This window comes from Triplophysa rosa, linkage group LG16 (genome assembly GCF_024868665.1).
Source record: "Triplophysa rosa linkage group LG16, Trosa_1v2, whole genome shotgun sequence".
NCBI classification, from domain to species: Eukaryota; Metazoa; Chordata; class Actinopteri; order Cypriniformes; family Nemacheilidae; genus Triplophysa; species Triplophysa rosa.
The window spans coordinates 3,566,118-3,590,196 of NC_079905.1; the positions used below are offsets into that span (position 1 = coordinate 3,566,118).

The window sequence follows — 24,079 nt, forward strand, 5'->3', positions numbered from 1 at the left end:
CATGAGCTTAAATCTTCGAAAAGAATATTAAAAAATCTGCCATTCCCTATATAGTAATTATGTTCAAGATTGCAGAAGCCCGTGCGCATCAGTGTGCCTTTTCTTAAGTTACACTTATTTTCCTCCTGTGTTTTTTCCTGTAAAGCGGCATTGAAACACTTGGAACATTGCAAAAAAAGCACTACATAGAATTTGATTGAACAAGTTAAAAGCTCCAATAGCAGCAGTTTTTCCTTTACATATTTTAATGTGGGTCCACAATACTGTAACCCATTGAAATTGGTTGAGAAATGTAAACGTTATTCACGAGTTCGCCAATGCAAATAATAATGATGGCAGGATAATGCTGATAGCAGGGGTAGGTAAGATATGCGTATGGCGTGCTGTCCAGGGAGCGGGCTCCGAGCTCGCCGGTTCCTTTCGAACCCGGAACACTCTCCCCCTGATGTGGGCGAATGCGCCGAGCTCGGAAACGGGGAGATGAGACGGGGAGGTGGAGGGGTGTTGAATTACTTGTAGAGATGGCACAGGTGAGATTTCTGGTCTTATTTATAAGGAGTCTCGCTTGAGCTGATAGGATTGCTGATAGCGAACCAGCCGAGATGATGTGCTCTGGCTTCTCCCGAACGTTGTTAATGAAACATCATTTATGCTTCATACAAAAAATAAAAAACGCAGCTTCCTCGTTTACTGGTTTTCTGACATTTTTCGTGTTTTTAACATGATTTTAATCTTCATGTACTGTCCGTAGTGATTCGGATATGCATAATACTGGACAAATATGTGTTATGTGTAATGTTAAAATGCAAATGAGAACTCTCTCGGGATCCCCTATTGTTCGGGACTCTCGGCTGCAGCCCATGTTGCCCATTGGGTTGACGGCATAATACATATAATTTTACAAATGCACACATTCTTGAAAAACGCGTCGGTAGTTGTTAAGAAAATTTCGCAAAGCCATGCTTTCGATGGTCTGTCTGTACTGCTTATATTTTGAAATTCCCTCTTCTCCCCTGTCATAAAATCACGTATACGCTGACGTATTCGGAACTAGGACCGTATGCAATGCCACGCATGAGGGAACATCACGTTTATATGTATAATTCATGAATGACACGTGGTTACGCTAATGATGACGTCACGACTATATGTTTAATCAATTTTATGCAAACCTTTCCGTTTTCTGACTTTCCATTGGCTAAAACCGATACGTCTGTAGACGACATTACGTCTTTAGGCGCAATAACGCGTCCACGCGTTATATCGTCTGTACACGTTACGTCTAAAGACATTTTTGATCAAACGGCCTTCCATATCTGCCTGCTATGTTTTAAATAAGCACCAGATGACGCTGTTCTCAACATCCTCGAAGCTTTGAATAGGCTTGTTCGACTTGATGCGGCGCCGAAGATCCGACAGGCGGATGACATCAAAGTACCGTGAGAGCGATTCGAAAAACGATAAAAAGTTTGCTTTCGAATCGCTCTCGCGGTACTTTGATGTCATCCGCTTGTCGGATCTTGCGGCTCCGCATCAAGTCGAGTGAGGGGAAAGCCTCAGTGCTTCATGAGGCTTCATTTCCCCATCCCTATCCTTAAGTAAGATCTGGGGTTAGAACCTTCTGACAATCAAATCGACACGCGCACGTGATTGGACAGAAAGTGAGGCTTCTTTTGTCATCGATCACGTGACTCTGGGAAACCAATACACGCCCCGATAGAGGAATTCACTAGAAATTAGGCTTGTTCGACTTGTTGCGGCGCCTAAGATCCGACAAGGCGGATGACATCAAAGTACCGCGAGAGCGATTCGAAACCAAACATTTTATGGTTTTTCGAATGGCTCTCGCGGTACTTTGATGTCATCTGCCTGTCGGATCTTGCGGCGCCGCATCAAGTCGAACAAGCCTAATGTGTCGCATGCGCGATACGTACATCGAAGCTTCAGTGTCATACGTAACATCACTACCACCTACTGCTTTTTGTTGTAAGTCAGACATGACAAACTTATAACAGAAGGAACTTCTCGCAATAGAATGTCAATAAAGAGGGTTGGATTGTTCCGGGGGCGTGAGCCGTTGAAAAACAGACTTGCGACATACTTTGATCTCGCTGCCGCGTGGTCACGTGGAGTTCTCAATAGACATTTTCAAAGTGACAACATAAACAAACGTTACAGCGCATGCGCGCGATCGTGGAAGAAAAGTTACTTGGCTAAACTTGCCTCTCCAATATTTTGAATTTAGACCGATACTAAGCTCAACCGATGTCAATGTACCATACGGTTTTTTAAATGTGACCAAACTACAGGACCCATTCAACAAATTGTTTTTTTAATAAAATGAACAACAGAATTCAACAAGTCGTTTATTTAATAAAATTATTAAACAGTAAAATAATACTACAAATTAATATTAACATAAATTAAATAGAAATAGTTACTGTATATTATTATACACTAGCCAAACACAAACCAGAAGTTAACTGGGGGTCAGGCGCATGTGCATCCGATGAAACGGTCTATAGTTCCAAACTGTCTGTTTCAATGGGTTTAAGCAGGACAGACAGTGGAAGCAGCTGTATTTGCAGCAATTTTCATTAAATACCAACACATTACCTCCACTGATTACTATATGTTGATTCCATTAATAGTGACATATTGTTTAATGAGTGTTAGAAAGACAGTATTAATCAGTTTTGTGTGTTTAATTTGACTAGGAAGAATGCATAATGTAGAATACAATAACAGTGTGTGCAGCATTTTTTTTTCATGCTTCTATGTTCATCAGTACATCCCAGTTTTAAATTATGTTAGTACATTCACTTAAAAATGCACAAGTAATTTACTAATAAATAATTAATGATTGCAACCAAATGCACCACAAATTAACAAGCAACAAATTGCAGTCAGTAGACATTTTATTTTATAATGTATATGTTACCGGCCTCAGACCTAGGGGATATCTGTGCCGGCAGCAAGCGATGCACAGGCGTCAGGCACTGTGGATCGGTGAATAAACTGAGAAAGACACAAAGAGACTGAAGTTACGTCTGTTCGTAATGGCAGTCAGTTTATTACTCAACTAATTTCTCCTAACTCCTTTAAACTCAGATAATTCAACATTTGAACAATTTCACAATTAACAAGTACATTTATGCAAAACAATTATACACACCACAGATCGATTTGGACATGAGACAAAGTATATGCAAAGTATACCTAGTATTTGACATACTGCCATACAGCACTTTGTATGTTTGTATACATTTATACAGTTTTAAGACAAAACAACAGCAGATAACTTTACAAATACCATGAAAAATATATGTATATAGATACATATATAGGCCTACAGAATAGCATAGATCCTTAACCATATTCCAAATATACTGTAACAATGACACCTTTTAAACCAGCGCACAATCACCAGGATAATACATTACCAAAACTATATTTCATCACAACTGCAACATAATTCAGTCAATGCATCCTCCTTATTTACTGCTATTTAACTCATTCACACAAACACACTGAAATATGAATGTGCCAAACAACGAAAATGCCAAACCCACAGTAAATACAACACGTGCTTGGGAGGTGAGACTATAAAAGGCCCTTAAACCCATAACAAAACAAGCCTGACATGGTTTCAATATGTAACATGGATAAAACATTTCTTTCAACTAATGAAATACATATCAAACTTATTTGTTCCGTCATTCCGTTTACTCCTCAATGAATTAAAACACATTCTAGATTATGTGTACAGGCCTATTCTCAACTCCCTTACACTCCCTAACACTACACTTTTACACATTCTCATCTGCATTAGAACAATAAATGAACATTTCAAATGAAATATATTCATACCTGAGAAAGACACAAAGAGACTGAAGTTACGTCTGTTCGTAATGGCAGTCAGTTTATTACTGAACGCACCAACAAGCGGAAGTTAGTCCCTTGCGTCTTCCAAAAGCGCCTGATGCGCCATCTATTGGCGAGGCGGTGTAATGACCCATAATAACTGTTGAAATTAGACCAGTTCTTATTTCTTTTAAAAAAAATGAGGGGGTGTCAAATTTAACTTAAAAAATGGCGTTTTCTCAACCCATTACATATACAGGGAGATGATAGATAACATTTTTGTCTTCATTCAACCACACACAGTCAAAATCATTCAACCACACACGCCCTGCATTCCAATCCGCATACTATCCATCCTAATAGTATTTGAAAGTAGAATTAGTATGTCCCAAATAGTAGTATGTTAAAAACAGAGGCGGAGCCAGACGTTGTAGACATTGGGGGTTTAGCCCATATCTATGGACATGGTCCCCCAAGGAGATGTTTTCCCCATTTATGGCAGCTATATTACTATTTTACTAAGTGTTCTTTGCTTTATCCTTTTGAAACCATAACATAACAATGTTGACAATGACATTTTCTCTTCTCTTACCTAAAAAATAGGCAAAATATGTCTGCTGTAAGCCTGTAACTATGAAGTTACATAAAAATGGTACAGAAATAACAGTATACATATACAGTTGGGCACAGAAATAACGAGAACAGCCTGTAACAAGTGGGCAAAAATGATTACAGTTGTTATTTCTTTATATCCTAACAGTGGGCCAGCCCACATTGAGCAATGGCCCGCAGGCAGACTATTCAGAGCATTAACATTAGCCATTAGCCGATAATCTCTGCATCAGTTAACAGTATTCACATCAAATAACTGACACTTTCACAGTAATAACGAAGCCACTGTAATAATGACCGATTTGAAAAGCGTGTTTACTGCCAAAAGATTCAGCATTTAATTTGCACACATTTAATTTTCCCTAGTTTTAATCTGAACGTCTTCCTCGGTTAGGTTTACGATACTGGACTGGAGGACTACCGAGTTTAAAGCTAAATTCTGCCACCTAGTGTACTGTATGAATTCATTTTAGAAACCTGAATAGATTCGGGGCTTTGGAAAAAACATTCGTGGCTTGAGCCCCCAAAACCACCCCCCGGTTGAAAATAGTATTCCAAAGATTCCTGAATGGTCTACTACTTCCGGTAGAAATTCGAAGTGCAGAATGATGCACACTCTGACGACTGATATTACCCACATCTCACCACGAGTAGACAGAGTTTAGTGAGGCTCCATTGCATTAATAAATTATATAACTGTTGCGTCACTAAATTAACAAATGTAAGTATACTGTAAACATTACATAAGAAATAATGAATGAATAAATACCTTAATGGAAAGAAGAGCTGTATTTTGATGTGTGTGACAATTATTGGCCACGATGTTTTCTAGGCAACAACGGCCACTTCCGCTTCCTGTTAGTATGTCCCAGTTTGTGCAATCTATTTTGCCATGCACTCAAAAGTAACTACTATGCCAAGACAAAAACAGTACCTGTAGGCGATTTGGAACGCAGGGACAAACACATAAAAGACAAGTTATTAATGACACGAGTTACTTCCGCATTCCATTCTTCTAACAGACGTCTATGGGAGTGTCGCAACTCTGTTTTTCAATTGTTCTGGGCTAACGGGGCGTTACCAGCCGCTGAACTTCATGGAAGCTATTGACGGGCAGGACAAAACTTTTAACCAAGCAGGCAGTTATGTTACTAATTCTAACAGTTTTCAAACATAAAAATAAATTAAACATGCAATCTTTAGCGCTTCTGCTCTTTGCGATTCATCTCGCACTGACTGGTAAGTAGCCTACTGTATAAGTTTAGGTAGATAGTGTACGGTAGGGTAGGGATAGGGTAGTGTTTAAATGGAGAAAAGCCCAGTGTTTATGTGTTACGTTGTTGTATTTAAGATAAAGATAGTCACCATAAGAATCAATTCACATTTCAACTACTTATTATAAATACCACAAAACAGTAACCCTACATGAATATTGTACATATGGTAAAAATATTTCCAGACCCACATTAATATTTACCAATATATATATATATATAGTATTTGCTAATTTTATACCGAAATTAAAACTGTAATCTGTAAAAAATGTATCCCAATCGGTGTATCCCAATATTTATTAATGTGCTTAGAAGATAAACATAGAAAATGTACTTTAAATTCACTTAGAAGGAACATAATGGACAGAGGGCCCAGAGTGTTTAGCCAGGTTAGCAGTGCTTGAAGTGGGCCGGTGTTCTAAAATATTTGGTGTCTGAGATTTTCGGTGACCCTAGGTGAAGTTTACATGAATATTAATGAGTTTCCTGTTTTCCATTAAAGCGCCAAGAAAAATATTAAAGCAGTCTTCAGGGGGGTATTCCAGAAAGCTGGTTATGTGACATACCCGGGTAAGTTTAAGGGTTAGTTAGCTGAAAACCTCAACTTTCGGTTCCAAAAACAGAGGTAACTTTCAGGGTATGTAAGTAATAGGAGTGTAACGGTTCTCGGTAAAAAATTGAACCGCACGGTTCTCCACCAACGCGCTTGGACCGCGGCTCATCTTAAATCTGACGACGCATTTATAATAAGGGTCATTAAAAAATATAATGCGTAAAACAGACTGACAAAGTTCAGCTAATGTATGTTTGTCGATGGATACACATTTAATACCTACAACAAATCAAATAACGTAGACAAATTTCAATAGGATTGACGTATGCTGTAATATGACCAGTTATTTATGTTTTCATCATTCGGGTGTTGTGATTTCTTTAGTGCAGGTGAGACCTGAACAGCACATGTTGCTGTTTAAACTACACTCATTCAAGCCTTGCCAATTTAAACATTTAAGTGCAAGATGATGCAGAAGAAAACTCACTTGCGCGCTGTGAGAAGATCCGAAATGCGCATAAGGAAAGTCTCAGACATGGCGCAAATATTGAGTTGTCTTTGAAGTCTTGCGCTTAAACGGACAAATTCACACCCCATAATAAATATTGCAAAACAGTGACAGTACTGGCTTAAAGCAAGGAATATTCTATCCAACCGGTTTTCATTATGTCTGTTCACAGGAAGACACTCTAATGAATATTTCGGCACTGTTGTGTGTAAAAACAAAAACATCTCAGAGGTTACAGCAGTTGGAATGGTCGATGATGAGGTGATCATGTACTTTAACAGCAACACATTAAAAGTTGTGCCAAGGACAGATTGGATCAAAAAGATTGAAGTAGGAGAATACTGGAACAGAAGGACAGAGCATGCACTTGCCATCTTAAAGGCATACGAGAACACCTTGCACAATATAATGGATCTATTCAACAATTCAGGTATACTGACGCAAACCAACAAAAACCTGCATACAACCATGTTTATTGCAATTAAACTATTAGACTTACAAACATTTGTAAAGTACATCTTATAGTAGTTTCTCGTTTTCTGAAAGTTACAGTGTTTTGCTTTATATTGGCATCACTTAGTCATGTACTGTAAATGAGCAGATTATATATTGATATACATAATAGGTAAACAGACTTTTGCAGTACACAAAAACAATTAGGAGGGATTTTTCTCAGTGCAAGAAACTCTCATAATCATTTTAATTTGTTTTGTTGACATTGATTTCTACAAAGTAACTACTCTCATTTTATTATAAAAACTATAACACAGTCTATGGGTTCCATGGTAAATATTTCTCAGGTTTAAGCTTTGTAAGGATCAACATTCTGATGGATTTAAAGCTATAACATGTACTGTAGCAGTCTTTAACATATATAAAAATATCTAAATTTTCTGTTTTTAGATGTCAGCTTGTTTAAATGTAAGGTTTTGTATTTTAACCACAGATTACAAAACAATCGTGGATTACAATGATCAGTCGTGTATGTTTATTACAGTTGATGTTGTTTCTGCTCAGATATTCACACCTTTCAGATGATGTATGGGTGTGAGCTGGAGGATGATGGTACCACTCGAGGATACTGGAAGTTTGGTTATGATGGAGATGATTTCATCAGTTTTGATAAAAACACACTCAGCTATACTGCTGCTAATCATCAAGCTGACATCATCAAGGACAAATGGGACACTGATAGGGCCAAAGCAAAATACTGGCAACAATATCTGGAGAATGCATGCATTGAGTGGCTGAGAAAGATTGTGAGATATGGCAAGGACAGTCTGGAGAAAAAATGTAAATATAATGATTTCTTTATGATATTCACTTCATTATGAGCACTGATTAAACCCTTTACCTTGTTAGTAAGTAATGAAAGACTATAAATCCTGTTTAATATTTTGATTTAAGATTTCTTTGGTTTTTATGTAAATAAATGAAAAGCAGAATGATTCCACACACAAAAAAAACATTTAAAAGGGTACTGAAGTGTACAGTACTTTAATGTGAAACAATTGAATACATTTGTGAAGTAAATGCAATAAATATTAATGTCCATTGTCAAAACACTGACACAATGTTGTTGTCAATAATTGTATTGCTTTCTTTAGCACTCACATTAGATTAATCTTACTCTCTGAAGATGTCTTTCTTTCTCATTCTCTTCAGCTGCACCTGAAGTGTCTCTACTGCAGAAGTACTCCTTGTCTCCAGTAATCTGTCATGCTACTTGTTTCTACCCCAAAAACATCACAATGACCTGGAAGAAAAACCATGAGGATCTTAATGAAGATGTGGAGGTTAGTTTAACTTTTCCAAATGTAGACGGAACGTTCCAGAAGAGCATCAGTCTCTCAGTGAAGTCTGAGGAGTGGAAGAAGAATCCAGATGTCTACAGATGTGTCATTCAACATGTGGGAACAGAGATTGTTGTCACGCTTAATGAAAATAACATAAAATCCAACTCAGGTATGTGTACAATAAACTACCTTTCACAAGTTCGCCTCGCAGATAATAAGTACGGATAATAAGGGAAGGATAGTATACGTATTTGGCGTGCTGTCCCGGGAGAGGGCTCCGAGCTTGGTAGTTCCTCCTAACTTGGAGCGCCCGCCCCTTGTCCGGGGAGAGGGCCCCAGGCCCAGACTCGGGTTGTGTTCCCCCGTTATACTGCGGTAAAAACAGGCTGATGATGAGGAGTTGGGGTGGAGGAGCCATGCTGCGAAAATGTAGAGAGAATGAGGGTAAGGTGTCTTGTCTGTTTGTAGGGGTTTCTCCCGAGCTAAAAGGATGATTGGTGAGATTGGTTATAGGAAACCAGCCGGGTTAGTTATCTGATTTGTGAGATTGGTCATGAAAAGCCAGCCGGGTTAGTTATCTGCACGTGCTCCTCCCAAACTTTGTTAATAAAACATCATTTAAAAATATGGACATTTTTGTGAGCAGATATTTTAAGTGGGATAATTCAGTGTAGCTTAAACACTGCATGAAATTTGACTGTCTGAATGACTTCTGACTATTGCTTAATGTACATGAACACTGTACTCAATGATAATCTATTGATTTTGTGATTTTCCACAACTATAAAACATTGTATGACTAAAGAATAGTTAGTACTTACAAAAGCTTATTGCTGAAGAATATAATACATTTAGTCTTGTATGTTTTTAGAAAGCTTTTTTCAAAAATATAGGCTTTGAGAATGTTTATCATTGTGTGTTTATATTGTGCTGGTTTATTGCAGCTTCTGACAACTTTATTGTGAAATGTTTGGTGTCCATCACCGTTGCAGTCATTGTTGGATGCTTGTTGGCATTCACTGTCTTTGCTGTTAAAAAGAGGCTCATTGCGTGTAAAAAGTCAAGAGAGGTGAAGAGCCAAAATTCAACAGGTGAACTTTGTTTTATTAAAAACTGGTAATGTGTTCAATTTGTGTTTAATTCTAATCATTATTACCCACATTATATTTCCTTATTGTTACAGTCTATGTGAAGGGCAGTGGTAAGTATTTATATAGTTTTCTTTTACACATAAATTAGTTTGATCTCTTGTGTAATTTTGCATGTTTTTAAAATGTCTACAGTATCTCTCACCTGTTATTTTATTTCACAGCCACAGGTACTACATCAGAAATATCAGATGAACCACTACACAATGCAAAATGCAAAATTGTTTTACAGTGATCTTAGGGTATGACTTTCTTAACCCTAGAATACATTTGATTTAAACATAGATGTTTTAGTTGCACATCATAGAGGAAAATGTTAGCATCTGTTCATTTCAAATTGTTAAATTGTAGCTAATTTAGACTTCAAATAGAATTAGTTTTTATTTGCAAATCATATAAATATTTTTGTCTTCCTTTTCAGATGCCCTCTTACTTTCTCAGTTGGTGCGTGTGAGCTGTAAAAAAAAGTGTGTACCTGGTCCTAATCGCCCCTCTCCAAGTGGAGCTTGAACTGGCATCAGTCTATACAGAATTACGACATTGCCATAGACCTCCATAGTAAGAATGGAATGCGTTAGTAACTTGCTTCATGGAGCATCCGATAGTTCCAAACACTGCACTGAAGCCCATTTATTTTAGTGTACCGCAAACGCATTTGCTGTACAGTTGATGAAATAACGGCATGTTTATATTTCAACGAGTTGGCGGACATATCTTATATTCATATTACTTCCCGGACAAAATCTTGCTATAAATGTAGTCAATGTAGTATTCAGTGTACACAATGTGCAAATATATTTAGCAGAATTTATGCAAATATAGTTGCTGTTGTCTGTCCTGCTAAAATCCATTCAAATTGGTTGCCAGCACGGATTTGTTTGGAACTATTGAGCACTCCATGGAGCACTCCATGAACCACATGACCACACGGTGGCGAGATCGAGTGTCATAACTCTGTATTTCAACGGCTCTGGGTGAGACGGGCACTCTAATGAGGAGGCTAAAGACCACAGCCTCTAGTGCAGACCTGGGCATTGTACGGCCTGCAGGCCACATCCGGTCCACTGGGTTTGCATGTCCCATGCATGTGACGTGACAGTGTGACCGTCCAGTTTTTTGTAAATATATAATGTGTTATGGGCAGAACTGAGTTAACCATCCTGTGCATTGTCTTCTTCTTGCTTAATTGTGATTGCCTGTTCATCTACTGAGGATTGTTTTATGTAATGTGAAATGAGCTTCTGCAATTGATCCAACTGATGTACTGAAGTTTAATAAAGAAGAAGAAAGGAATGGTGTTTTCCTCCTGTGCGTTAATGAGACACGGCACCGAGTTTTTACACATTCGTGAACTTTGAATATACAGTGTCTTGCAAAAGTATTCATCCCCCTTCGTTTTATTCACATTTTGTTATGTTGCTGCCTTATCTTAAACTACTTTAAATTTTTTTTTACATTATTCTACACTCCATTTTGCAGATTTGAGGGAGAAAAGTTAATTCTTATCTGCAGAGTCTCTTATCAGAGTGATAGATGCTGCATATTGGCATACAAGTTTCTGAAAAATACAAGTGACGATGACACGACAATCTGTAAAGAAACCAACTGCCTGCACATTATCCCTTACTTAAGCCACATTTTCTTTATTGTTACAGGCTATGTGATGGGCACTAGTAAGTATTGTTTTCTTTCACACAGAACATAGTCTGATTTCTTATGTAATTTTGTTTGCTTTACCAGTTTAAAAGTTTGCATTACCTTACCTTACAAAAGTGCCACTTCTTATTTTATCTCAGTCACAGATCAGTCAATAGACCGATGCAGGATGACACCGCTTCTTAAGGCCATCCACCCTGTGAATTATTTTAATTTGGTTTAAGTCAACAGCATGTTTCATGATCTGCAGATACACTGAAAATATCTAAATAAATCAAAATAAATACTGTAATGTAACATACACCACTAACACATAGTACTGTATTATATACAGCCGTGGCCAAAAAAATTGAGAATGACACAAATATTAATTTTCACAAAGTCTGCTGCCTCAGTTTTTATGATGGCCAACTGCATATACTCCAGAATGTTATGAAGAGTGATCTGATGAATTGAATTTTATTGTGAAGTCCCTCTTTGCCATGAATATGAACTTAGTCCAAATAAAATCATGTACATTCCATTTCAACCCTGCCACAAAAAGACCAGCTGACATCATGTCGGTGATTCTGTGGTTAACACAGGTGAGAGTTGACGAGGACAAGCCCGGAGATCACTCTTTAATGCTGATTGAATTAGAATATCAGACTGGAAGCTTTAAAAGGAGGGTGGTGCTGGAAATCATTCTTCTTCCTCTGTTAACCATGGTTACCTGCAAGGAAACACGTGCAGTCATCATTGCTTTGCACAAAAAGGGATTCACAGGCAAGGCTATTGCTGCTAGTAAGATTGCACCTACATCAACCATTTATCGGATCATCAGAAACTTCAAGGAGAGAGGTTCAATTGTTGTGAAGAAGGCTTCAGGGCGCCCAAGAAAGTCCAGCAAGCGCCTGGTGTCAAGAGGGGCAGCAAAGAAGCCACTTCTCTCTAGGAAAAACAGGGACAGACTGATTTTCTGCAAAAGGTACAGGGATTGGACTGCTGAGGACTGGGGTAAAGTCATTTTCTCTGATGAATCCCCTTTCCGATTGTTTGGGGCATCCGGACAAAAGATTGTCCGGAGAAGAAAAGGTGAGCGCTACAATCAGTCCTGTGTCATGCCAACAGTAAAGCATCCTGAGACCATTCATGTGTGGGGTTGTTTCTCAGCCAAGGGAGTGGGCTCACTCACAATTTTGCCTAAGAACACAGCCATGAACAGAGAATGGTACAAAAACATCCTCAGAGAGCAACTTCTCCCAACCATCCAAGAACAGTTTGGTGATGAATGATGCCTTTTCCAGCATAATGGAGCACCTTGCCATAAGGCAAAAGTAATAACTAAGTGGCTCGAGGACCAAAACTTGGGTCCATGGCCAGGAAACTCCCCAGACCTTAATCCCATTGAGAATTTGTGGTCAATCCTCAAGCAAAACAAAAACTTACAAATTCTGGCAAACTCCAAGCATTGATTATGCAAGAATGGGCTGCCATCAGTGAGGATGTGGCCCAGAAGTTGATTGACAGCATGCCCGGGCGAATTGCAGAGGTCTTGAAAAAGAAGGGTCAACACTGCAAATATTGAGTCTTTGCGTAAACTTAATGTAATTGTCAATAAAAGCATTTGACACTTATGAAATGCTTGTAATTATACTTCAGTATACCATAGTAACATCTGACAAAAACATATAAAAATCACTGAAGCAGTAGACTTAGTGAAAATTAATATTTGTGTCATTCTCAACTTTTGGCCACGGCTGTAGTATATGATTTTGTTGCAGTTTGTTGCAAAAACTCTGCAGTTTTTCAGGCTTGTTATAGCATAGCAAAATAGTTTGTTTAATAACAAAAAAAGGGTTTAAAAAATTTGCCCACATCATTAAATCTGTACATTTTAGGGTAAATCAGCAGATAGGTTAATATAAACAAACGTTTACATTACTAATTATTTTTACATGTAAGCCTCCTCTGTAGTATCATAGTGTCCAAGTTTGTTAAAAGCAGCCTGTGTGTGTGCGTGCGTGTGTGTGTGCATGGATGTGCATATATATATAATTTAATAAATACATTTTTTCTGTTACTGTTGTTTAATCTTCTGTTGGGTCTGCATTGTCTTCAATTAGTACAGACAAGAGGATGTCTCAATCTGAAGATTTTTTACAGGACAATGTTATGAAGCAGTAAACCATTGTATGATGCTAGTCAGATGAAGTCACACTCTTGACTGCTGTTCTTCTCTTCCATCTCTGTTTCTATACCTTGTGGTTGAGATGAAGTGTTGACTACCTTAAGTAATCGACAAAGTCTATAGAGATCTGGTGAGAGATCTGGTGATAAAACTAGTAACCTGTATCTGAGCCCTGGGGTCTAACATTTAACAGAGATAAATTTCGAAAATTTGGGTAATTGTAAGGATTACATTAGTTGTATTGCTTATGTAATGTTATCCTTAGGTCAAACATTTTAACACATTGTATAAATTGCTTGAAAAAAATTGAAGATGTATTATAGGAATATAAAGCAAATATAGGTTCATTTTGTATTTCATATTGACCAACACATCAATAAATTACAGTAACTCAAATGGCATTAGATATGACAGAAAGCTATTCCATCTACAGATATCTGCAGCCCCATTCAGGAACACATGAGGGCGTTGTTTCCTTAGTTTTCTTCCATTCAGTTCATCCTGAACTACCTTCTCTTCACTTCTACTTTTATCCCTGCACATCCATTTCTTCATCTTCATTTCAGTGTATCACACCTTGTTTATGCTTTCTTCCCCAACTCCTACATCATATCTTTAGGCACAACACATCGGTCAAAGGTTGAGTAAACACAACTCAAGGGCAACTGCCCTCTTTTACCTTCATACAGTACTTTGTTCTTGCTTTATTTCTCTCCCCATATCTCACTCCCACCAGCTTCTCCAGCATTGCAGTCAGAGGTTAAAGAGAGCGTTAGCCTTCAGTGAATGGCCGTTTTTAATCTCTGATTGCACATCATCACCATCAAGGTTTAATCACGGCCCCAGTCGCACGCCCGCCGCCCACAGCTGACTTAACCGGCTGTGACATGAAACAATCGCCACACTCAGCTTGTATCTCATCAGCGGCGAGGCCTTGAGATCCGACTCATTAAAGACGGGCCTAACGGATGCAGGGTGACAGGTGCTTAAGGAGGCCACGACGTTTAAGAAAAGTCGCAAGTCACGAGCCGAGCCGGGCTCATTATGACTGGTGTGGGCCCGCGCTTGAGAGGCTGAATTAGCAATGTATTCATTATGTCCTCATAACGTGATGTCAAGTCATTGTGCACAAGTGTTGAGGCCAGTTGGGTTTCAATTACAGAGAGCGCTATGAAGAGTTAATGGCTATTAACACAGGCAACACGTGACGCTACTAATGAATCAGGCAGTCTTGTGGTGGGCACCAAATAGCAAACTCCAGAAGCCTGCAATCTCCTGCTAGTTTAGGGCGACGCGAGGCATACTAATGACTTTAAAAGAAATACAGAGTTGATTTCGTTTGCAATGGCATTAGCATCTTAATCAAAGATTAAAAAGGTCACACCGAGGGAAATGGATAAGGTGAGTGGTTTTAAAAGAACACCTCACGCCGGAATGAAAAGACTAGCTCAAGTTGTTCCAAACCTATATGACTTTCTCTAATATGGTGAACACAGAAGGAGAAGTTTATATAAATGCTCTTTTCCACGTCATTACACTCTAAAATATGCTGGTTTATTATCAACCAGACAAATCCAACTATTGGGTTATAAATTAACCCATACTGGGTTGTTTCAAACAGAAATGTTGGGTTGTTGGGTCAAACATAAACATTCCTGTTAAAAAACAGAAAACTTCTGGCAGAAATAAACCGTAAAATAACAGTTTTGTCTTGTAATTTTACAGTTTTGATTGTATTTTTTTAAATGAACCGTAAAAAAACTCCCGTAAAAAAAATGAAATTTTCTGGCAGATGGGCCGCCAGAAATAAACCGTGAACTGTTTTTTTGACCGTATTTTAAAATGAAAAATCAACAGTACAATTCCATACAAATTCATTACAAAAAATCAGTAAAATTATGTTTTTTTCACAGTGTGGGTTAATTTAACCCAATGGTTGAGTTCGTCCCTTTCTGACCCAACGCTGGGTGAAAAATAAGACGGCATTTTTAAGAGTGTATCAATGAGAATGTTGAAGCACCAAAAAGGTACAATAGAGGAATATATTTGTACAAATCTGTATCTTGTCTTATATTTTTTAGCTGTTGTTCAAATGCCCCCTAGCTTCAGCCTAGACAGCGTTATCATCTATCATTCATGTTAATAAAGAAAATGTGTTTACATTCAAAAGCATCAAAACTGTAAACAGCAAAAGAAAAACACCAGACGTGCGACGAAAGTGAAAAATGCCCCTATTTACTATTGCCCCTGTAAAAGATCCTAGCTTTCTCCTACAAATGAACATACGCTCAACAAAAGCTCGAAGGACATCCACATTTTTATTTACCTAAAGTCCTGCTTGAAATTTAGACAGCAGGCTGGTGTTTGACTTAAGAGTTTGACATTTTAAGAGTTCAAGAGTTAAGCCTCATCCTGCGCCGTCTCACAGATGGGAAATCAACAAGTCAATGGCAAACACTTTTTTAGCATTCAGGAAAATTCCACAAACGCAGTATATGACATTAGAATTGTATAAAACCTAAACTGATAACAGCATTAGATGATGAAGAGCCACCAAGGTTTTGCATATTAAGACGCCACAAAACTGCAACATTGGCTTATAGTTTATTAGACATCACAATGATCCATAAAACATATAACAAGTTACTTATGCATATAAAATAATCCCCGCGGGGAAAATAAGATGGAAAACCCAAAACAAGAACATCTAAAAGGAAAAATATTTTACTATGTGGTCTGTACAGTCAATCACGTCTTCTGAAGCAAAGCAAAAGTGACAGTAAAATGAATCAAAACCAGAAACAAAGGCACATCAGGTATAATGACAACAGGGCGAAGCTAAAGCAAACGTGTTGAGGATGATTTCCAGTATGAATCTTAACATGATAAGAGTTCAGGTGAAGTACAAACTTCAAATACAGCAGCTATGTTGGTTTGGCTGGAGAGTAGATTTAAGAAATGATAAAAACTGTTGGGTAAACAAAGACCAACTCATTTAAAAGGCCATGAACTTCTCAGCATCCCTAACTCCGCTTTCAGATCATATTGATTGTCTTTTTTAATCTAAAATGGCATAATTTAGTTTAACATAGAGACTGACAAACATCACACAACCCAATATGTGAAAAATACATATGACAGAAACATTTTTAAAACTCCTGAAAAAGCAATAATTAAATAACAAAAAACCTGAAAGAAACAATATAATAAAAATCACAGTTTAAGACACAGAAACCTTTATGGATGAATGTATATCATTTGGTGATGGTATAATACTGCACCATTAAAGCAAACGTCGGATGCGTGGAGACAGCCCATTTGCACGTGAGAGTAACGCAAGCGAACCCTGAATTTCATGCAGCATGCAGACGCACATTCTCTTTATCAGAAGCATCAATGATGAGACCACAGCCCAGACGACATGACATGTCATCTACAGAATAAACTTTTTGTCGTTGTCCTCCATGTCCAACAAACCAGAAGGACAGGCAGTGAATGTGAGCAATGAATAATCAAAACCCAGGAGTTAATTTATCTAGGGGAGCTGTACCATCCATCCATCCATCTGCCTGTGTGTCGTATCTTTTGATCTATTCACCCATCTAAAGAAAGCCATGTTTTTATGTGACCAGGTCACCATTCAAATGCTTTGATTCAGCATCTCGTCTTCTGCGTTCCCCATCGATGTTCATACAATCAGTGCAACTGTGATCTCTTTGGCACAATTACGACCATGTATTCAGATAACACAACACTATAATCTATTGACACCAGGTGGATGTGCAAAGATTACATTCAAAACTGAAAGACAACAGTGATGGAATTATGTGGCGTGACATGGAAAAGTTGTCCCAAATCTATCCCTTAAAGGAAAAGTTAACCTACTGTGGAAAAAATGAATCATTTACTCACCATCATGTCATTTTAAAGGAACAGTTCATCCAAATAAAATTCTGTCATCATTTACTCACCCTCGAGTTGTTCCAATTCTGTATAAATCTCTTTGTTCTAATAAAAGATATTTGGAAAAATGCTTGTAACCAAACAGATTTTGGCCACAATTGACTACTACCTTATTCTGTTAAAAACAAAAGAAGATATTTTGAAGAATGTATGGAAGCGAACCTTACTGGGGCACTATTGACTACCATTGTCATTTTTCCTCCTATGGTAGTCAATGGTGGCCAAGAACTGTTAGGTTACAAGCATTTTTACCAAATATCTTTCCCTGTGTTCATCCCAACAAAGAAAGTTACACAGATTTGGATCAATTCGAGGATGGGTAAATGATCATATTTTTGGGCGAACTGTCCCTTTAAAACCCATGTTAATTCTGCTTTTTCATATCATTTAAGTAAATAGTGTAACAGACTATAAAATCTCATTTGTGCATATTCAAATCGCAATGAGCAACTGATCAACATCTGACCCATTAGTACAGTCTTCTACGTCTTTTCTACTTTCCTACCCCCCCCCAAAAAAGGATATTCTTAGCATCGTATACTGTGGTAGGCTGACCGAGACCAGTTTTACTGCACTTATGCATTGTTGTTCTTTTGTTGCACATATTGCGTCTATTGTTTTCCCCTACTCTGTACGTCGCTTTGGATAAAAGTAAATGTAAATGCAACGATTTTAAGCTTGCCAGCCTATGACATGCGAGTAAATGACAGATTTTTCATTTTTGTGTGAACTATGCCTTTAAAAATGAGGTTCAAACTTTATCTTAATTTCAACCCGGACGGTGCATCTTTTGATGACTGAAATATAGAGAGCTAAAAAGAGGCGATCAGATGCTGTGGCCATACTCATGTCATGATGCACAGTGCATTTCGATGTTAATGCTAATGTGAGGCTTCAAAAGGCAGAAACCATCAGCTTTTCTGCATACAAACCCCTGTAAATTACGAGATTGTGCTTGATTATGGCCGGAAAATAGAGGAGCGAGGCAAGAATGTGAGAGGTGCCCAGTGTTTTTAAGAAAGCGACCAATCATGCCATGCAGATTATACAGTAACAAAACCCACACAATTCATTAATTAAAACATCAGCAGACTTTAGTAATACCCGTTAAAATAACTGTTTGGAAAAAATGTACACCTTTTCAGTAAGTTAGTCTGGCGATACAGTATATATTATTTCCTCACATTATTTACACAACTCATTTGGTACGTAAAACACTTAGCAGTCTGAAAGAAACAAAATAACAAACATTTTTTTAGTTGACGTTACTGATCAAAATGACATCGAATACAAAATATAAAAATACATTTTTGTTGTACGTAAAATACATTGCATATACCACAGGATTGTTGCTCTCATCACATAAGTTAACACACAAAACCGACGAAAGCTATCGAAGATTAAAAGAGCTTTACACCACGACGGCAAAAGAAAACTTCACACTAAGCCACATTTGACAGTATATGCAGTGTATTTTCAAATACGAAAAGCAAATGTCATATATTTAGACCTTTTTAGTAGACCTTCAAATTAAATGTTCAACTGGTATTTTCTCCATAATCTTTTCAGTTAAGCAGAATTAAAATATTACACAGTACCTCAAAAATGATTACAACCTATTCTCCTGGTTTTGTTTTGCTGTTCAAGTGTCCATCCATCTTATCTGAAGTATTTATCAAACATCCACAATCTTACACATATATGTGACAAATGTTTTGGTCCAAGTATCAATACATATCTTGATGGACCATGCACAAAACCACGAGATTAGGTATGATGTATAAGAACGTGTTAAAAGAGAAATTTCCCCAGGCTTCCATGCGTGTTCCCGACTGGGCTGCTGTGCTGTTCCTGGCGAGTGCGGCAGGGCAGGACGGTGGCAGTGCAAATCGCAGGCACGGCCTACGTCTTTAGACCAACATGGGCGGGGACACAAAACTTTCCTCGCGGGCTATGTTAGCGCCAGATGAGCCGTGGTTACCTTCCATATCGTTCCGGTCGATGGGTGCGTACGGTGGAAGGGGCTCGTCGGCCGAATCTTCTTTTTCGGGGAGATGACCCGAACTGTCCCAGACGGTGGGGGTGCCGCCATTAGCCGGAGGGCCGGTGTTGTCGTCGTCTAGATCCTGAAGGACAAACAATTGAAAGCATTGTCTGGAGTCAGTGTAGCCAACTTTTTAAAACAGAAAGCAGCTAGGTCGCTAAGTGTCGTCAGATGCTCAATGCATCATGTTTGCATTTGGTCTAGTGTCGGCACTTTACACCTGCTGACAATTCACATATTTTCAAGTGTGAAATAGCGACTAAACACAACCACTGAAAGAAGCTAAGAATTGTTCAAAAAATTGCTATCGCTAAATTGCTAATTTCGCTAAAGGGGGCTAAAAAGTTGCTAAGGTGGAAACACTTGAGCCATCAAGAACAAGAAACTTATAAAAACATATTTTACATTGAATGGACTGATAAAAAATGTCTGATAAATGCATAAATGAAATGTAAACAGAAGCAACTGTAGTCAACAAGATCTATCAGCCGTAAACTCGTAATTGGGTAAATAATTATAAAATCTGTAAAATCTTGTAAATAAAAGGATTGTATTGCAGACAGCCCTACTGGGAGCGATGTAGTTGTGTCGGGTGTATCCGATGCGACGTGATGCTACGCGCTGCACATATACACATTCACAATTCATTACGATCACTGAGGTGGTACTAATGCCCATTTAATAGTTCCTCAATCGGCCATTAAGCATCAGTATAATAGCTTCAGAAACGATGCGCGCACAAAGCGTACGTTCTTATTTATCAGAGTTAATTGATACCGAATGAAGATTCAGCAGATGAAACTACGCGATAGGCCAACTCACCTCTTGAATCACCGTCAAATTTAATTTCAAAGTGCTAATATAGTGTGATAGCATCTCTTGTGTATGTGTACCAACGTTTAGACCATTTTCTTTCCAATTATGAAAGGTGAACGTTTTATTCACAGTTATGAGATGCTGACAGTAGCGCCCCGCGTCATTTTACCCTTGTGAAGGCCTGGACGGAAAAAGAATACAAAAGGTGTTTCTTCTTTAGGCATAGCGTTGCTAAAAAAGTAATTTTAATTTCACACCTCCAATAAAAGTTATACAAGTGAATCTCTCAGTGCGCTAGCTTGGCTACATTGGCTGGGACATTAAAGACAGGCTCTTATTGAAACACCAAAACAGTCCCCCAGGGGCCGTATCACAAAGGTACTTGTCAGAGTCTGGCCTTACACTATCGTAATTGGCTTTACGGTTATCATAGCTGATGAAATAACCAGCTCATCATATTAATCCACATAAAAGAGCCTTTGGCAGTGTTAGCGCCAGCCGCACGTCGCTGTGAGTCACCGGATTTTGCCGTTAGCATGACTGGGTAAGTACACCACTCACCGGTGACATTATTATCAGAAAAACATCCAGAAATTTTGACTTTAAATGCAGCCTGAAGTGGAAATACAGGACTGCAAGGTTTCAGTGAAAATGAGAAGAAAAATAAGACCACTCAAGGTTGTAGGCCAACTGCAAATAAAACTCAAAGCTGTTGAATGTTCATTATTAAAACTAGCGTCACACATCACAGTTTGAGAATGTGGTTCTTACTGTAACAGGCTCGGCAGATGTGGTTTCGTAGTAGTTGGGCTCATGTTTTCTGAGCGGCTGGGTTTCTGTGATGGTTGTGGCCTTGTCCTGTGGTTTATTAAGCTGTACAGACACAAACACATGAGATCAGTTAAACACGCACATGCTTTGCAAATACAAAAGGCCAATGTTGAATTGTTTTTAAGTGCAGCCTCAGATCGATTTACTTTTATGTGTTGTTTATGCTGTTTGTAACCACCACAATTCAGTTTGTACTCTGCATTTCTTTTGTCAATGTCAAAGACATTATTTTCTCAATAGAGAGAATTGTATTTAATGTTTTGGTACCGCTTTACCAAAAGGTACTACAGATGTATGAACAATGAACAACACCAGCATTTATTATTAATCATAGTTCATGTTAATTTCGGCATTTATTAATACATTTAAGTTACATCATACGTTATGTAAAATGCACATGCACAGTGAATTAACAAGTGAAAAACAATCACTATTTTTAGTTCATGTTCAACAATTTACAACACAAATTTGCGAGTATTCATAACTATTCTTATTCGTATGTTTCAGTACGATTTGCTTTCGCGCCAGTGACGATAGGTTTAGGGGAGGAGCTTAAGTATAGATTTTCACTAATAATCGTACGTTTTTGTACGATTCACATTATCGTACATAATTCATACGAATTAGCCACTTCGTTATGCAAACTTATTGCAAAAGTGTTACCATTTTTAAATATGCCAATAATAACTTTCTATTGTTAAATATTTCTTATTTATCTAATGTTATCATTTCATTATTTACAATTTTATAATTGAAGTATACAATAATTAATTTACTATTTAAAATAGTAATTTACTTACTTAATTTATTTAATAGTGTGTTTGTTTGTTTATTTATTACTACAAAGTAACCAGCTGGCTTACAAGAGCAAAAACAATCTGTTATACAATCTGTCGGGTCAAACAAGAGAAAAAAGAGGAAATATCTGCAGAAAAATACAATTCCAGAACTGTTTTGCCCACTTGTACACAAACGGCATAAAAAATAATGGAATAAATCAAATAAGCAACACACTTTTAAAAATCACTTCAGAGGCACATGTACACACAAGTTCACGTGTTCGCACTAACACACAACATCAGCTCCACCCACACGTTCTACACTAAGCCTCAATCAATACACATTAGCCCATGTTAACCCTTCTCTCTCCTCCGTAGCCCCAGGGCTACATTAAAAATGCTCAATCTCTCCGCTCTGCTTGCGTTTACATACTTTATAATACAAATGTGCGTATTGAACGCAGCTCAGCAAAAGAGAATAATTGTCATCCGCATTAAAAACACAATTACCCTATTTCTGAGCAGTGGAATTTTCTCTCATTCAAGTCCCAAGCTTGTTCTTCAAAGGTTTCAATTCAAAGATCTTTTTTTACGGCAGTTCGTGCATATGGCTCTGTTCTCCGGCTCTGTATTAATTGCCGTGCATAGCCTGGAGAACTGTAAGTCATCCCGATTTTGTAAAATGAAGTTGAAACGCATCGAGTTGAAAGCAAATGTCAGATGTGAGAGTTGGAGAGGTGGCTGATGGAAAAACTGTCCGCTTACCATTTCCGTCGAGCTGCCTGAGTTCATGGGAGGAGGCGGCTTGTGTTTGGGTGGGCCTCTGGATAAGAAATACAGAGAGATGTTTGAGATGGGTGCACATGTGTACAAAAATAGCTCAGATGTTCTAACCATGAGATAAAGAGGGAAAAGGCTGAATGTTTAATAGGAATGTTGTGTGTGTGTTTATACTCACTCTCCGTTCTCAATGCCTCGCCGGCGTTTTTGGTACATGGCCACACCAGCGCCGATCAAACACAGAATGATGATAGCAGCAATGATCCCTCCAATTACTGCCCCGGTGGAGCCGGCCACTGGTGGCAACGGTTGATCTAGAAAAACAAGCCAGACAGAAAATCAGCTTTACATATCTATAATATATAAACGTGGCTTTGTTGTCTCTGAAAGAATTAGCACTTACATCAGATAAACGAGTTTTCATTGCATTGCCTACAGATCTCATGTTTATGAAGTTTTTGATGTTAAAATGGGTTTTTGATCTTATATGTACAGCAAGATAAGATCTGTGGCTGATATTTCAGTCTGATCTCAGTAATGCATAACTATTTTACAAGATAATTTGTATAAATTTGCATTTGTAATTTGTGAATCATACAACAGCATATCGTTGCTGTCCTTTTGAAACCTCGCATCTCCATATTTGGTGATTACATTTTTTTGGAATAAATCATTATTATTAGTAACCCTAATGTTTGTCACTGGGTTTTGCAAATATCTAACCAATAAAAATCTCAGTGTTTCAAAATGCAAAAATAAAGCCCCGCCCTTAAACGTAACGTCTGCAAAAACAATTCACAATCATGCAAATGAGAAACGAGTTAGCCAACTAGTGAAACCGTTACAAACTGCCATTTGCCATTTTTAAAATTTTGCCATGTAAATGGGGAATGAGCTATAAGTGAATCAGGCGGCAAAACATGCAGCCAGTGTGCAAATAAACAACATTATCAGTGGGCGTATTTCCTTCTTAGTAAATGATGTGAGGTTGTGTCCACTGGTCCACCCGTAATCTGGTTGAAGAACTACAGTAATATCCCATGGCTTCTCATGGTTCCCGGTGCGGTTAGACATTTAAAGTTGAATTGAAAAGGTTCTTTACAGTGCGCTCGATCGGTTTGAAGGGGTATTCACAGGCAAAGCTTGCTAAGACTTGCTGCCGGGGTGGGGATGCTAAAATTAGCTCTCAAGGCGACTGATGAGATGTAGTGGGGCGAGACAGAGAGAGTGCGAGAGAGAGAGAGAGAGAGACAGACAGAGAGAGAGAGAGAGAGTGAGAGAGAGT

The 24,079-nt window shown here is 38.1% G+C and overlaps 2 protein-coding genes across 2 annotated transcripts in view; one reads left to right on the forward strand and one right to left on the reverse strand.

Annotated features, from left to right (window-relative positions):
• Positions 1-5,292: 5,292 nt before the first annotated feature.
• Positions 5,293-11,042, forward strand: LOC130567319 (major histocompatibility complex class I-related gene protein-like). The gene is made up of 8 exons (XM_057355328.1): positions 5,293-5,715; positions 6,984-7,241; positions 7,829-8,104; positions 8,477-8,776; positions 9,552-9,698; positions 9,791-9,808; positions 9,920-9,997; positions 10,177-11,042. Exons 1-7 carry the CDS (start codon positions 5,622-5,624, stop codon positions 9,988-9,990), a joined length of 1,164 nt encoding a protein of 387 aa, XP_057211311.1. The 5' UTR covers positions 5,293-5,621; the 3' UTR covers positions 9,991-9,997; positions 10,177-11,042.
• Positions 11,043-16,171: 5,129 nt separating this feature from the next.
• pvrl2l (PVR cell adhesion molecule related 2 like) overlaps positions 16,172-24,079 on the reverse strand; it is a 100,797-nt gene continuing 92,889 nt past the window's right edge. The window contains exons 7-10 of the mRNA XM_057353968.1: positions 22,973-23,108; positions 22,780-22,837; positions 21,176-21,277; positions 16,172-19,670 (exon numbers count right to left, since the gene is read on the reverse strand). Of these exons, the coding sequence (XP_057209951.1) occupies positions 19,455-19,670; positions 21,176-21,277; positions 22,780-22,837; positions 22,973-23,108 (512 nt within the window). The 3' untranslated portion in view covers positions 16,172-19,454. The remainder of the gene's footprint in view (positions 19,671-21,175; positions 21,278-22,779; positions 22,838-22,972; positions 23,109-24,079) is intronic.

Bases quoted from the DNA above. Each gene is read 5' to 3' on its own strand.
- LOC130567319 (XM_057355328.1), top strand. From the start codon at position 5,622: ATGTTACTAATTCTAACAGTTTTCAAACATAAAAATAAATTAAACATG. The intron at 8,105-8,476 runs GTAAATATAATG...CATTCTCTTCAG, and splicing joins GGACAGTCTGGAGAAAAAAT to CTGCACCTGAAGTGTCTCTA. The intron at 8,777-9,551 runs GTATGTGTACAA...GGTTTATTGCAG, and splicing joins TAACATAAAATCCAACTCAG to CTTCTGACAACTTTATTGTG.